General features: G+C 34.1%; 2 protein-coding genes across 5 annotated transcripts; both read left to right on the top strand.

Moving 5' to 3' along the window:
* Positions 1-907: 907 nt before the first annotated feature.
* LOC123710657 lies at positions 908-5,877 on the top strand. The gene is made up of 11 exons (XM_045662694.1): positions 908-1,074; positions 1,157-1,303; positions 1,734-1,830; positions 2,207-2,336; positions 3,687-3,777; positions 3,962-4,124; positions 4,265-4,657; positions 4,724-4,831; positions 4,906-5,076; positions 5,280-5,359; positions 5,563-5,877. Exons 1-11 carry the CDS (start codon positions 955-957, stop codon positions 5,812-5,814), a joined length of 1,752 nt encoding a protein of 583 aa, XP_045518650.1. The 5' UTR covers positions 908-954; the 3' UTR covers positions 5,815-5,877.
* Positions 5,878-6,280: 403 nt separating this feature from the next.
* Positions 6,281-16,908, top strand: LOC123710658 (katanin p60 ATPase-containing subunit A1-like). 4 transcript variants are annotated; one of them, XM_045662697.1, is made up of 9 exons: positions 6,281-6,381; positions 6,607-6,804; positions 10,517-10,740; positions 10,936-11,405; positions 12,835-13,014; positions 13,560-13,702; positions 14,319-14,428; positions 14,895-15,021; positions 15,632-16,908. In XM_045662697.1, exons 2-9 carry the CDS (start codon positions 6,650-6,652, stop codon positions 15,828-15,830), a joined length of 1,608 nt encoding a protein of 535 aa, XP_045518653.1. In that variant the 5' UTR covers positions 6,281-6,381; positions 6,607-6,649; the 3' UTR covers positions 15,831-16,908. The 4 variants fall into 4 exon arrangements, with proteins under 4 accessions (XP_045518653.1, XP_045518652.1, XP_045518651.1 ...); XM_045662696.1 differs by having other exon boundaries at positions 6,305-6,376; positions 10,517-10,716; XM_045662695.1 differs by having other exon boundaries at positions 6,305-6,376.
* The last annotated feature ends 69 nt before the right edge of the window (positions 16,909-16,977 follow it).

Raw genomic sequence — 16,977 nt, 5'->3', positions numbered from 1 at the left:
AAAATATGGCGAGGCGTCTGATGGCTGGCCATGCGTCATACTCGAGAAGGGGTGATACTTGTGGTGACTGGTCGGACTTGAATTTGTATATATCCCGTGATGTATGTTATTTCGGCTATGTATTTGCATGTTATTCCCACGAGAATGAGTGCGTGCTCCTATCTCATCATGGCTACTGCTGGTAGAGGACAAAGCTTTGATTTTTTTCCGGTGCTATATTTCTTTATTATTATCGTTAATTACCAAAAGATGTCAAATGGAACATGGTGTAATGGTTGCAGCTCCTTACAAACATTTTATAAACAAAACGTCTGTTTTGAGAACTGGTAGTAACTCTAAAATTAGAAGCATGTAATATGTATTTCTTTATTGACGTTCATAAGTGTACATTGTGTTAAATGAATAAATTATTTTGAATTTGAATCCAACTCAAGTTCAGCGCTAAAGAAAACGGCGAATGTAAAATACGATATATAGTACAAAAAAGGATTTTTTTCATAGAACAAACCAAACCAAACGGGCAGGAGGCTCACCTGATGTTAAGTGAAACCGCCGCCCATGGACACTCAATGCCAGAGGGTTCGCGAGTGCGTTACCGGCCTTTTAAGAATTGGTACGCTCTATTGAAGGACCCTAAGAATTGGTTCGGAAATACTTCAGTGGGGAGCTGGTTCCACATATCGGTCGTGCGCGGCAAAAATTGATATGAAGATTTTATATAATATAATATGAACTTTAATATTGCTACATTGGTCCTTCCAACCCTTTAGCTTTTACAGGGAATTAAACAAGTAAAATCGTACTGTGTATGTGAGGAAGTTAAAAGTAAAAATGTTCATTAGACAGTCTTCATACATCTGTGGCCACAATTCTTGCGATTGTCATGCTTGGTGTCAGTTGATGACACTATCAAGGTTTTGCAAGATTATTTAAAATGTAAATCAAAATTCAAAAATGAGATGGCTGGCAGTGCTTATGTTTAGTTTACAAATTTTGACGTTGCCTGGGTCAGTTAATTACTGCGGTGCACGGATGTGTGGACATACGGACCAACATACATTCTGTAGATTATCGGTAGACCAATATTTTATACTTTTAATTCTATACTTACTAACGTCAGTGATATCAACTTAAAAAAAAAAAAAACATTTATCAGAGTCCTGGATTATCATGTTTGGGTTATATACACGCACCACTGTCACACGAGGATAAGTCCCGAATTCTTGCGAGATTAAATAGACGAAGAAGCGATGTCGCCTTGGGATATAACGACTGGCCACCAGCCGCTGATATGTTAAAATTGGTAATAAAATGAAATTCACCCAATTTTGTTTGGTTTTAGCGTGATGTTTTACTAAACCTCAATAAATGGATGAAATATAAAAAATCATAAATTTTCAATTCAAAGATAAACGCTATCAACTAGACCAACTTTTTAGATTTACAATATTATAAGAATGTTTGAGGACTTTATTGCTTGCAAGTGACACACACAAATTTTATGTTTATTGCAAATAGTTGATGTATCTTTTTCATATAGAAGGTTGGCTTTGTAAAGCAATTAACAAGAATTACATAATCGGTACCTCTCAATGTTAAATATTTTTTGTTAGGAATGGAAATGGACTTCCATTCTAAAGACGCTGAATGTTCTGTGTGCGAATACCGACAATCTCAGACATAATATTAGAATTACTGAAAAAAAAACAATTGTTGTTTCGATATTATTATAGCGATGGGTAGAAGAACTATCCCGGGAAGCGCAACTCTGGGCAGATCAGTGTAGGCCTCCGGAACAACTAGAGGAACACGATCTTTGCCGTGATCTATGTATGTACATTTTACTATGTTAAAAAAAACTACAAAGATTTGTGAAACTTCACTTCCCAAACTACCAGTTACCAGAATTAACGATTTTTAGCCTGTCGTATTTAGTGATTGTGTACTCTTGAATTTTGTTTTGATAAACGTACCAACGTAATTCAAGATATACCAATTTAGTCTTCTAATATTCTAATAGAAGTAAACAAAACTTTTGAAATATTTGAATAGACTTATTTAAAATGCTGTGATGAGACTGATCTTGTTTTTGAAATTTGAAATCACGACAAAAAACTGAGGCATTACAGGACTTCGTTGTCTAATTCACCAGTAGCACTGATATTAGAATGTAACGCTTATATTGTCTAAAGCATTGAACTTACAGACTCAACAACCGTAGGACAATGCGTTGCCTCAATAGTAGGCGAAGCGCCAGGTCTCCGCCCGGAAACAATGGTCGACATTTGGTATATGCAAAGAATATCATATGAAGGCAATTTTACTTCTTATGTGCCGTTAGTATTTTCATCAGATTGTACATTTCAATTGCATATCGTATTAGATATATTAGCACGAGTTCAAGGCATATCAGGTGAGTGTATCCCTCATGTCACGTTCATAATATTAGGTCCTTACATATGAAATTGGCGTTTTGTATGGGAGGAACAAAAAGTTGATTTTTTTTAAATATAATATATTTAATTAATCAAAGCATGAACCATTGTTTTCTATGCACTTTTGCCATCTCATAGGTAGTGAAGGCGATTTGGACTACCCCATCAGAGTTAAATTTTTTCCCTTGCAAGAAGTTGTCCAAATTTCGAAAAAAATGGTAATCTGTTGGAGCAAGGTCCGGGGCAATAGACATCAGTCTAAATATTCTGGCCAGATTTGAGAAAACTGCAATGAACAATACCGGCACTAGTCCACCAAACGCTTACAAGTAACTTTTTTGGACTTAATTTTCGCTTGGGGCAGGATTTGGCTGGCTGGCCAGGATCCAACCATTGCGCTGAGCGCTTCCGATTATCGTCAAGAATCCATTTTTCATCACAGGTAATGATTCGGTTTAAAATACCTTCATTATTGTGCCGCTTCAGATTACTGAATATAACGCAGCAGTCGACGTGCGTTTGCCGGTTTGCTTCAGTCAATGAGGTACCCATCTTTCAAGCTTTTTAATCTTCCCAATTTGCTTCAAGTGAATTAAAACAGTTTTACCACTAACACCGCAGCATGCAGCTAACTCGGACGTGGTTTGCGATGGATCCGTTTCCACAATACCCTTCAATACTTCATTATCAACTTGGGTCTCAGGCCGTCCACGGGGCTTGTTCTGCAGGTCGAAATTTCCAGAACGAAAACGTTGGAACCAAAAACGAACTGTGTTTTCTTTTGCAACATGACCACCATACATTTCATTCACCCTTCGAGTCGTTTCCGCAGCACTAGTGCCACGGCGGAACTCGTACTCGTAAATAATGCGATACTTTAAGTTTTCCATTTTATAAAATGAGTGACGCAAACAGAAAAAAACAAATGAATGACGGTCATCGAAACACAAATAAATAGCTGTACAAATTTGAAATTCTTAACCAAGGAGGAGGTATTTGAGGTCATAGTGGCCAGTACGACAAAACGCCAATTTCATATGTAAGAACCTAATATATACATACATATAATATTTAATGAATCCATGAGCAATGAATTCATACGTCATATAGTATAAGCGACGATTAGAACTTTGTTAATTAAACATTTCAATATTTTTAACTTTTAACAAATTTATTTAAAATCTGCGATAATCATGCTTGGGGCTTGTGTACACTGAATTATATTTTATCATACATTTTATTTATTTCCAGACCTGTAAGATCGAGCCAATATTACGGAGATTTTGCACAATTGGTTTGGTCTCGAACATATATGGTTGGGTGTGGGAGAAGTCGATTCATGGTAATTAGTATTTAATTAAATAAATTGTACTTGCTTTCAGTTGTATTAGCCATATTTTATTACTAAAACTTATATTGGTTTTGCTTTATATAAATACCACTGAAGAGCTATCGCCACAAATCAGTGGCACCCTAGTGTAAGCATGTTAACAATTTGTCACAACAATTTTTACAATTGTTTATAGGCACCTTGGCGTGGTCGTTTACGCAGCGTGGAACGGCTTGTATGTAACTTTGCGCCGCGTGGTCCGGTATCCTTTCGTGCCTTGTGGACTCTTGGACGACCTGCCTCCATTTGTCCGCCGCGATCAAGGCCTGATTCTCATTTACCAGGGCTTTGCAGCTTTCGTACGTTGTTTACAGTTTTTGTAATGCCCAACACTATATTCTTAATTATTGAATACGTTATGACTATACTGGTAGACTTAACTCGTTTTTAGAATTTTTCAGAAAAAGACTATAGCTTCAGTAAATTACTTTTATTGCAGAGAACAATTTGAATGATTCAGATGATAAATATAATAAACACACCGCTGAAGAGCATTTATTACTAGACACACTACTTGAAGTAGAAATGAATGATACACATGATTATATTGGACTATTCGACGAGTGTTACTTAAAGAAAGTAGCTATATCTAATTTGAGTTTAAATCCAACTGATATGTATAAAGGTTTCGTACACACAAGCGATATAATCGAAGATTTCGAACTAGAAGAGCAAGTTAATGAAACATCAACACAATCCTTTGATACGAATATAAAAAATGGGGTTACTAAAAAAATAGAGGAAAAGAAAAAAGTTAGATTATTAGGACGATACAAATCGTTTGATTTAGAAGACTTGGAGGATCAAAATACATCAAAGAACTTATTAAAAAGTAAGTTGTCAAAATAGTGACGTAATAACAATGGATGTTCTTTCTAAGGTTGAAACCGTGTTACAGATGTCCAAGTTGAAGAGACGACAATGATCAAAGAACTTTATGCTGATCTGGAATACATGGATTTGGAGAAAATTTATGACAATGTACCAAATGATATAAGATTTAAAAGTATACAAACTCATGTTTAAGTTGTAAAGAACCTTAAACAAAGAGACCGATTTAAGCTGATACTAATTTTCCAGATGACACCGAAGATTTAACAAGCAATGATAAAGAAGGATCCTTTAAACTTGAAACAGATACTTCTAATCCATTAAATATGACAAGATGGAATCAGATAATGGTTCCAAATATTACGGTTTTTTCAAACCAAACAACAAAATCTGATGATTTAGACGACTATCTTGCGGATCGTAAGTGCGGTGTTGTGAAGTGATTTAAACAAATTTACTGCATATTATAGACTTCAAGTTAATTTCTTTTTATCTGTAATGTTTTATTTTTCCCTTAAATTTAAGTAAATATTGTTTGAGAGCTTCCAATTAAATTACATAATTAACCATAAAATAACTATGTACATAAGATAAATGTTCAAAACCGTCTTTTTTGTGCGCAGCGGAAACCTTTAGACAACTACAAGAAGCGTTAGACAGGATGGAGACAAGTCTAGCTGGTCCAGTTTCAACAGTTGGAAAGGTAGTGTTTTGTTTTTATTCTAGGCTTAGTAGGTACTTAGCTTTGAATTTTCTTTTATGGAAATTCATAAATTATGTATCTAATGAATTTGTTTAAACGTGTTAAAAAGTATTAGCTGTGAACACTCGAAACCAAAGAAAATCTTAAAAATTAATGCTTCCAGCTCCATTGGCCACATTATCTAACTATTTATTGCACCACAGGTCCGACGTGAACTAAGAACACTGCCACCAAACAAAACTTCAATAACTAGAAGCAAACAAAATATTATGACTCCTGAAGAGCTTCAAGCGGAAATAGAACGGAATAGAACCTTAGATAGAGGGCCTATGTTAAACATGGTGCTAAAATACTTGCCATATCTGAAACCCTACGAAAAAACGATTATGGGTGAAGTTACTAGTAACAGTGCAAGAATATTGCCGAATGTGTTTGCTTTACTTTTGTGTTTGTGAGTTAAGCATTTTATATTTTAGATTATTTATTTTAAATATTTTACCATATTAATGTATCTTTTGCAGTCCAATTGTAATGTTCAATGAATAAATGTTAATTTTAATTTCGATATTTCTTAAATTCCCACATACAGTACATTCTCGCAGTGATAAAAAATGCGTTGTTTTAATTTTCATAATACTAATTTCAAACGTTATTTGTATGTCTCGTCTTATTTTTATGTATTTAAAACTGGAAAAATCTCATAATATGTGAAATTAATTTCTGGTTGTTGAACTTTCTGCTTTAGATTATGTCCCACGTAACACATTCTGAAAAATAAATAGCGTCTAAAAACTATAAAGTACTTAACAATTACTAAAATCACGTAAGATATAAAATACGTATAAAAGTGAGCAACTCAATGTAAAAGTGCGTATTGAGGCCGGCGTTGCTGCGGTCATTGTCCTAATCGCCAGTAGTTAAAATTCAGTGTTGTTTGGACGCGGACGTACACTCGTAGACTTGTCGTAGACGTGCTACGCTGCTACGATATATGGTTGGGTGCATTCATGGCGGATTGTAAGGTGTTTTCAATAAATACGTTTTATATTTATATTTTTATATAAATTAACAAATAGATATATTCATTAAGCGAAGATAATTTTTAATTTATATAAAAATGCATTTTTTAATTATTCAGTATCCAAATATTGTTTATTTACACAATTAACTAGCTATATACATCTAACTTAAATTGGTTTGACTGATTGGTAAAGACTTGTGTTAAGACGTGTTAAATATGTTTTCAGTTCGTTTTCGTATTTAAACTTTAATATTATTAAGTTTAAAATAATGTCAAACGACGCACAATCAACAAAAATGGACGCGGGCTCGTCGCGCTCATGGTTTCGTAGTGCTGATGATGTCAAGATTGAGTTTGGGTTCGATGTTCCCTTGGGAGCTATGTCCGCGCATCCGGCATTTCATTCAACCTGGGATGTTGGTTGGTAAGTTTATTTATGTTCAATTTTTTAAATTGTATTACAATAAGTAGGTATGCAATTGCTGCCGCGCTTGTGGTGCGCGACAGACTGTGAAACCAGCTGCCAACTGAAGTATTTCCGAACCAATTCGACTTAGAGTCCTTCGAGAAAAGAGCGTACCAATTCTTAAAAGGCCGGTAGCAAGCTGGCAAGCCGTCTGGCGGTGCGAGTGTCTAGTAGTGAGTATCACTTAACATCAGGTGAGCCTCCTGCCCGTTTGCTTCTGTAACAAAAAAAAAGAGTGACTGTTTTTGTCATATTGTACTGATTCGTAATTTAAATATTTATTAATTAAATATGAGTATTATTAGATATATCGGAGTTTACAAAATGTAATGGATTAACCGTTCTGTTAACCACATAAAATGAAGTATTTGAGGCAATCTTTACGTATACGTCGTAGCCCAACTCATATTTCGTGACCATATTAAATCATCCAACGAATAACGATATTTCAATCAACGTTTGGTCATTTAAATGACCAATTTATGACCAATGTGAATTGTAAAATAGTTTTGACATATTAGTCAACAAAACATCTTTCTTACCACAAAATGTCCAAGATCAAAGTTAAAAAAAAAACTAATAGATACGAGTGTGGTAGTCTGTTTATATAACCCCAATTGACCAGCACAGCATAAAAAAATTTATTTATTTATTTTACAGAATAATATAATCTAAATCAGGGTATGTTACATTTGTTTGGTAATAACTACTTTGGTTTGTAAATAAAATCCTCTTCTATGATACGACTTTAAAATAATAAAGTTATCAACTTGAACGCTGAAATTCTAAACGTCATGGAGAAGCAAAAACAAACTCATGAAAACACATTAAAAATCTACAAACAACTACTATATATTATTATATTTACCTTGAGTCTCGAGTCCTTGGCTTACCAACTGTAAGAATAATGCTTCCTACCTTTTCGCGGTTTTATAAATTTTACTTATGACCAAGGACAATGGTTATGTACAAGGACTATTATAGCGATTTCAATCACGTACGTTCAACACGCAATGAATCGTTAAAAATGTAACTGTAATCGATGTATACTATAGGTATGTTTGGCGCATAATGATTTAGAATTGAAGAGTAGTTTTAGTAGGTAGTAGTGTTTTAATTTTGATATTATATAAATTGTTAAGAGACAAAACACTCCATAGGAGGTATCACTTAGAGGTTCCAAATAAATATTCCTGATAATATTCCCCAAGACAGGCAGACAGACAAGCATATTGCTCAAGAAATTCCATAAAATTGAAAAACGGATTAACGGTAAACATGCCTGAAAGTTCGCAAGCCCTGTGGTGGACTTCTAATGAATTAATTTTGAATAAAAAATGCACTTACAATGCTAAAGAATTTCTAATCACTTAATACAATTAAAATTATCTTGGAAAGCCAAAATACACACCCAAAGGAATCGTGAGTCAAAGCAATAATAATATTTCACAATAATTAAAAACCCATAATATGTCTAGACGTATTAGTGAACGTGCTCGCTGTCCCTAATGCAATTATACTGAATGGTCATAATCGATTCGATGCATTTTTGTCTTTATAGTTAGTTCATGATATATATTTAATGTCAGTTTTATGGCATCATTCCAGTATTTTTCATAGGAAATTGCAAGCTTCCGATACAGCACAGAGAACAGCGGTTCTTTCAAGCCTTTTAATAATTAAACTATAGTTGCAATGGACGGTTTTATACACTAGGCCTTCACCATACGATAATCCAGTTATTGTAGGTTTGAACCCCGAATGAGTGCATATAACACTCGCTCGGACAAGGAATTTTTTTTAAGGAAACATGCCTTAGATCTGGAGGATGATCAGATAAGAAAAGCACGAAAAAATAGGTACACATAGGCCAATACCAAGGGTTATGATAAGGTCATAATAATAAGAATAAAAGTCATGATAACATGAAAATTTAACGAACTCAATTGTGAGTGGGCTTTAATCGGAGATAAATGATTTTACTTTTTGACCTTGCTTTAAGTGGTCCAGGGCTAACTGCCCGTAGGTGTCAATCAACAATAATAATTTTTATTTATACCAATATTAAAGAGGACTATAGAATCTATATATATAGAGGACTATAGACTATAGAAGAGGAATATAAGACTTTGTAAGAAATGAACTTCTAAACAACTGCACCAATTTCAAAAATTCTTTCACAATCAGAATGGTGCATTATCCTTGAGAAAACAAGCTATATTTTGTTTTTAAAATGTTTGTTACCGAGTTAGTAATAAACTTATAAAATCGGTAACCTACTGTGTTTTGAAACAAATATAAAAATATATTTTTACTCTATACACTGATGAATTAAAAAACCATTAGGACCATATCACTTCTATAACCTTTACTTCCAATTATTTCCGAAAGTCCACGACCTCATGTCCTAACGGACAAGTATTATTACCGTCAGGTCGTTGAACCTTGGCACACATTTCAGTTCCTGAAAAATGTAAACAATAAGTTCAATAACCTTACTGTAAAGGTAATACATTCTCTTAAACTTGCGCCGGGTCATGAACTTTTTAAAATATTTTTTTTATAGGCGATACCCACCGCTCTGTAATTCTCCATTGTTATTGTTTTTTGTGTACTTAAACTTAAAAGGAGGGCAATGCACTCGCGAGTCTGGCAATGTGAGTGTCTATGAGTACTTGTAAGTATCACTTAACATGACTTTGCCCACCGATGCTATATTTTTTTGTTGTAATTATTATACCTACTTAATTTTCGTATTATAATAATTTTTTTTTATATTTATTATATATATTAGTAGTGATTTTGAGCACGAGAGTAATAAATGTCATCACACCCCTTGCCTTAGTCATACAATAAAACCTCCGTAGATGTAGGTCACTATATCATTGGACTTTTTGAAATCCAGGATTTTAGAATTTAACCCTTACCTCATGGTAATAAAGGTCTTATTCATAAATTGACTACAAGGAATACTTACGACAAATACGCACAAAGGTCGGTTTCCGCCAAGTTTCCGCTTGCCCGTTACCATGGCGACAGGATCAAAACAGTCTTGTCAAATGGCACACCATTTTCAACGTCCAAATGTCACAAAAAAATAGTTATACACGAAATTATGCCCACGTAAAATAATAATAACACAAATTATCACTTATGTACCTGAAAATAATAAGAGCAATACGACGGAAAATGGATTTTTCTTTTGGAGACTCGTTGATTCCGAATATAAATGGTGTACGCCAATTTTTCAATAACGATCCGTTTTTTGGGTATGTACTTTGTAGTACTTTCATCAAGCCTTCACAATTAGAAAGGGTAAATGTAAAGAACATGAAAGATAAGATTTAACCTAGAGTTTTGGGAAAAATTACACGATATTTTTCTAGTAGCGATAGCTATAGTAGCTTTCTGGTACTGATAACATATTTAAAAAGTATACATGGTGAATTAAATAATTTCTATTACAATATTATATCTTTCAAAGTATACAACAAGGCTTCCGTCTTGTTTCCGGTTTACTCTTAAAATGTTCAATACACATTTGCGACACTTGATCAAAGATACATCAGACACAATAATGATGTGTTTTTATTTTGTAACATTTTGTTTATGTTTTGGCTACTTTTTAAATCTAGATCTTAAATAAGTAAGCATCATTCTCTTATCCTAGCCCAAGTTCCGGATTTCATCACATGGCCAGAATGATGGATCGCATGATGGTGGAAAGCATGCAGCCCTTCGGTTTTGCTCGGGTCATGAGCACACGCGGTGATAGAAAGGGTAATGAGCCACCAAGAGATGGCCTGAGGGCAGACAGGAGCGATGCAAGGAGGGAGAGAGCAAAAAATCCCCATACACACCAAGGCAATGGTACCAAACATCCACCCACTCAAGGTTAATTTGATGGCAAAAGACCAATTGTATACTTTTGAAAACAATATACGAACTCGTTTCACTTACATTAGCTAAAATTAATAAGTAGTTAAAACAAAGCATTAAAATCCTGAAACATGCACTTCTTCTGTATTAAGAATACTAGTATTTAGTTATTCAAAAGAAAAAAAATTATGAAGGTTCTTTTTTCCCCAGTTGTTCGCCCTACGCCAGTCAATAAGTTCCAAGAGACATCATTCGACCAGACACAAACCAAACCTACTGACCCTACCACAGAAAAATGGGCGACTACGCTTCGTAAGAGAGACCCTGACATACAGCCATCGTTACCTTCGATTGTCACCCGAAAAGCCTCCTCCAGCTCAATGGGTAGTGGAAGAAAGACCCGGTCAGTTGACAGGGCACCACGAAGACGTCACTTAGTTCCAATTAAGCCGGTTCAACGGAAGTCAGATGTGTCAGCTGATGGTGATGCATTGCTGGAGCGAGATGAGAAGGTCTTTGATGCAACGGGATACGAAATTCATTTAGTGGAAACGCTTGAAAGAGATATACTGCAGAGGAACCCGGATGTTCGTTGGAAAGATGTGATCGGGTTGGATGATGCGAAGTCTGTTCTCCAAGAGGCAATGGTTCTTCCACTTGTTATGCCTGATTATTTCAAGGTAGGAGGAAAATATTTTTATCATATTATTTTATTAATAGGCCCCTACTCAAAATTTCTAACACTCATATTGTGTGCACATAAGAAACTGTAGTAAATTTAAAATTTCTTTGGGGTATTCAGAATCTTTGGTCAGCTAATAATATAATTAAAAAAATCTAAGTCAAAGTCAAAAATCATTTATTCATATAAGTAACACAATGTACACTTATGTACGACAAAAAAAGAAATGTACATTAAATGCTTCTAATTTTACATTTACTGCCAGTTCTCAAATCAAGGGCGTAGAACGGAAGAGATTTACTGGCAATAGACTCCGCCACTCTTTTTAATTTAAATAAAGTTTTTTTGTTTTACACAACGTTTGTGAGGAGCTGCAACCATTACACCATATTCCACATGATATCTTAAGTAATAAATAATAATAAAATTAAATAAAAACAAATAATTGTCTCAGATTGAACGTGGGAACAACACCCAAATATTTATTTCACGTACATGTTTGTGATTGTCACTAAACAGCTTGACATATGTATTAGCAGAGCAGCCATGAAACATCCGGGTTTTAATTGTAATTCTTAAAGATATTGAGAATGGCAATTATAGCCACTTGAGTCGAATTTGAAAGCTGAGATTCGCGTGAGCGATTACATAAGGCTGTCCATTCACGCTGCATGCTTAATTATAACTTACGTGAACATTTTGGGAAGTGGGTCAAATGGCTGCGAATAAGTCTGTAAATATATTTATGTCTCTCAGAAATTTTATACTTGTCTAGCCTTTTTAGCTGGTATTTAATGCATATTCATGAATATATTTAATTATTTACTGATATCTGACGCTAAATGTAAAATAGCAATGTAAAATGTTATTGTTATGAATTTAATAAATAAGGTCAAACAGGTGTCTTAAGACTATTGATGTTCGTATTCAATACAAGTTAAAAATATTCACACATTTATATGTTTATGGGACTTAAAATTATATGTGTTAAACGAAGTTGTATATATCAAACAAGGGAAGTTTGTTATGCTCGAAGTATTAAAAATTATGTCCAATCCAGATTTTCGCAAATTTAGATTGATATAGGTCAAAAATCGATTTCTTGAATACAAAGATATTTTACGAAAACGATCCATCGATTGGTTGAAAAGTATTTTATGAGAAATGGATTGAAATATTCATCTCTAGTAGTAAACATCGGATGGGGTTTGAGTAGAAAGCGGCCGTAAATCTCCATAATTTTCAGAGTCGACACTTAGTGCTAAGATGTGTAACATGCTTAACGTCTATCATATAATTATAACGCGTATATTAAATCTTATGAAAAACAAATAGTAAAAAAATTGGACGTAACATTTTAAATTTAAATTTTAAGTCTAGAATAAATACATTTTGTGCTATTAATAAAAGATACCAATTGCTTTTAGGGTATCCGTCGTCCATGGAAAGGTGTACTACTCACAGGACCACCTGGGACGGGAAAGACATTGTTAGCTCGTGCTGTCGCTACCGAGTGCAGAACAACATTCTTCAACGTGTCCTCTGCCACCCTCACTTCTAAATACCGTGGTGATTCAGAGAAACTTGTTCGATTGCTTTTTGATATGGTGCGATTCCTTTTATTATTATTTAATCACGTTTAGACAGTGATTGTTTTTTATATGTATATTTAAAGCAATTTTATTCAGTACTATTCACAATATCAAATAAGATTCAGTTGTTAGTGTGTTATACTCGAGTCGAGAAAACACAGAGAGAGAGAGAGTCCCACGAACTGTGCGGAAAGCCTTTCCTCTAACTAAAAAAAAAAGTTGAGTTAATGTTATTTTTATTATATACCCAAAAGTGCGTCCATATTACGATGGCTTTAAGATTGTACGTTCCGGACAATTATCACCGCTACCAAAAGATAACGTTTATGCTGTGTTATAGACTCGAACAGTCCAGCGTCTACAAGCTCTCATTTTCCTGTTTACTCTCGCAACTTAAAAGTTTTGTGGACTCTTATTTACTTATTTGTGAAGTGTATTGCGAGTAATATAATGTGATTTAAAAATATACTTATATAAGATTAATGGAATTTTTAATAAAGATTCAGTAATTTTAATACGATACAAAGTTTGTTTAATATTTTGTATTTAAATTCCTTCAGGCCGCCTTCTATGCTCCAAGTACGATATTTCTAGATGAAGTGGATTCGCTGTGTGCAGTCCGCGGTGCTGATTCTGAACACGAAGCCTCGAGACGTTTCAAAGCTGAACTTCTCATACAAATGGATGGACTCGCTGCTCCATTGTGCGTACATAAATTTCTTTAAAAAACCAAAGGAAAATTCATACCGCAAATCATAATAAACACTACGTAATATGAGTTATGCTGGTTAGACCGCCATAGGTCTCAAGTCCTAATAACTATTTTAATTGAAATAATACTTATAATTTAATAACGAACTTTGGGAGATTGATGCACGCACGTTCCATTTCCTACATGTCTACATTATATCTAACAATTCTAAGTAACTTATGTTAAAGTGTGCCACGGTCTTTCCGAATATAAACAATTTGACAATATGTATTTGGTACTTTATATTACTAGGCTACATTTAACAAGTTCTTATCTTTTGATGTATGTCGACAACTCATAATTTATTTATTTAGAATATATATATATATTTTGGCCTAATGAAAATATATTTAATTAATTATTGTTTATATCCGGAGTTAGATTATCTTACCAGTGTTTGTGAGGGTCCTGTTAGGATGAGAGTGACGATGATAACATCTAAAGCGTGCTAATTACTAAACCATGATCACTGAAAATTACGACAAATATTAGAGCACATGGAAAGAAACATTTGTTGGAGCATAGCACGCTTATACAACATGTAATGGTAGGTGTGTTAATATTTTAGTAATCAAGATAAAGTGGTAATGGTCCTGGCTGCCACCAACCACCCGTGGGACATCGACGAAGCCTTCAGGCGACGATTTGAGAAGAGGATATATGTAGGCCTCCCTGATGGTATGTTTTTTTTAAAAGTATTATTGTCAGAACTCTGGGAGTGTGGAATCGTCATCTGTTTATTGATTATTGGATTATACTTTTTTGTAAGTATTTCATAACGCTTGTCTTGGGTTAGGTTTCGTCTCAAACGTATATTACTATTATATTTTATTAATATGTACAAGGTATATTGTATCAATATGTATTTTTTTTAATTCCCAAGGTATTGGAAGAATTGTATAATACTACCGGTATATATTATATAGTAATATATACCGGTAGTATTATACAATTCGGTATTATAGTGAAATAATGACTCGGCATTCCCATCATTATAGAAACAGTCTGATTGCATTATTCTACAGTCATTATGTTACAAGAGTAGTCATTTGTCTTTTTCTGACGAATTATGTCTACGATGTGATGAAAAGAGACGAGAAAAGTAAAATTGTGATGAGTGTACCTTGAAATTGATATGTTTTAGAATCGACAACAGTAAAATTGCTGAAACTATGTCTCCGAGAGGTGGCGTTATCTAATGATGTAAATCTTTCTGATCTCGCTGTTAAGTTGGAAGGCTACAGTGGATCTGATATTTGTAATTTATGCAGGTAATATTTATTGAAACATCTCATTTCTTTTTTAACGTGTGGTATAAATCACTCCCTTATTAAAGAAATGAAACCAGTTTCGCTAACACCTTTTTAGTTCTGGGCCTCTGATTTCTGAATCTGTTTTTGGATCATTTGTCAACCTAATAGTTGAGTAGGTGATCAGCCTCTTATGACCGACACACGCTTTCGGCTTTTAGGGTCTAAGGCACGGTTTCCTCTCGAGGTTTTCACCGTTCGAGCGAATGTTAAATGCGCACATAGACATACAACCCAAGTCGCACGCTAAAGCTACTAGGCCAACACTGCGCTCACATTCCCCTTATTGCAAAGAGAGGTCTAAAATTGCACCGTTTTTCAATGGTAACCATTCTACTGCAACAATAAACGTTACTTTCGCATCAGACACGGTACCACATTAGGGCACATTTTATTCCTTTAATCCTAGTTTAATGACTATGCTATAAAGATGAGTTACTCATAGTAGGATGTGTGTTATTTTTGTAGTGATTTTGTACTAATATACAGTAATAATTTGCATTTTAATAATTTTAACAAAACTTCAAATACTAATCTATCAAATAGGACCGAATTATTGAATGTGTTTCAGAGATGCTTCGATGATGACAATGCGGCGAAAGATTGCCGGTAAAACTCCTGAAGAAATTCGTCGCTTAAAGCGCTCTGAGTTGGAAGCTCCAGTCTCCAAGTCGGATTTAGAAACCGCCATAGAAAAAACAAGACGCACTGTCACTCAGGCTGATGTAGCGCGTTACTCATCTTGGATGCAGAAGCATGGTTGCTCCTAGCGACGCGCCAAAGCGCTTAAAGCGCTTCTTCGACTTATGAAGACCTCATAAACTGTGTCTATGTTTGCTTCGGTTACCACAGCAACGATAGAATTGCCCTCGTAACAGTTATTTTATTAGAGATTGTCACATCATAGTCACATCGTGATTGGATTTAAAAAAAACACAATAATTTATCAAGCTAAAATAACAATAGAATCGGCAAAGTTTTACTAGTTGAGACAACGACAAAATTCATAATCCTTTGAACTTTCTCTTGTAATTGAAACAACTTGGCGAATTTGAAGAAAATTCAATAATCCTATACGAACAATCTTTTAGTTTTTCATGCCCTGTAATTGACTCCATATATACTTTAATTACAAATATTTACAAAAACTTTAAAGCGTTGCTATGGTAATCGATAATATTCCAGATATTTTAACATCAAATAAAACAATTTCAATTAATATTAAAAAATGGCAAGTCGCTCAAAAACGTTTGAAATAGTTTATAATTATGACGTTGAGGTCTTCGAAAGTGTAAAAAGTGAAAAAGGACGCAATTTGGGTGACGACAAATGTCGGATGTTTAGGGAGTTTTTGTATGGTAAAGCTTTTTAGAATTGTATAAACAGATAATAAACAAATTGTGTGAATGTGACTGTTGTGAATACTTTTACTTTATAGTAGTTTAACTATGTACTTTAAATTACAATAAAAATTATAATTTATATGTTTATTGTCGAAAACATCTTCGAGAAACCTATTTCTCGATTCATTTCATAAGATTATATGGATTAAATATTAATTTATATGAATAATACTATATACAGTAATTGCAAAACTTCTAGTGCGATCTGAAGATGTATTATAGCTACTCGAAAAACCTTTAACGTAAGATTCAGTTTGAATTTCTACTCATTAGATCAGAAGTAATGCGATTACTATTACATTTAATGGAAATAAAAGGCACTTCTATAAAATACTTTTTTATTAACGATATGTTAAAACAATAAGGCCCCGATTTTGGTCCTGAAACGTGTCGATTGTTAAATAGCTGTGATTAAAAACAATAAAATTCCAGTGACGCTACAACTCTAAATGGAGGATAAAAACTTATTTATACACAAGTGTGCCACTAACACTTAGCATACCCTTACGGAGTT

This window comes from Pieris brassicae, chromosome 6, assembly GCF_905147105.1.
Source record: "Pieris brassicae chromosome 6, ilPieBrab1.1, whole genome shotgun sequence".
Lineage (NCBI taxonomy): Eukaryota > Metazoa > Arthropoda > Insecta > Lepidoptera > Pieridae > Pieris > Pieris brassicae.
Note: the sequence above shows the minus strand (reverse complement) of the source record. Positions and strands in the feature narration are given on the sequence as shown.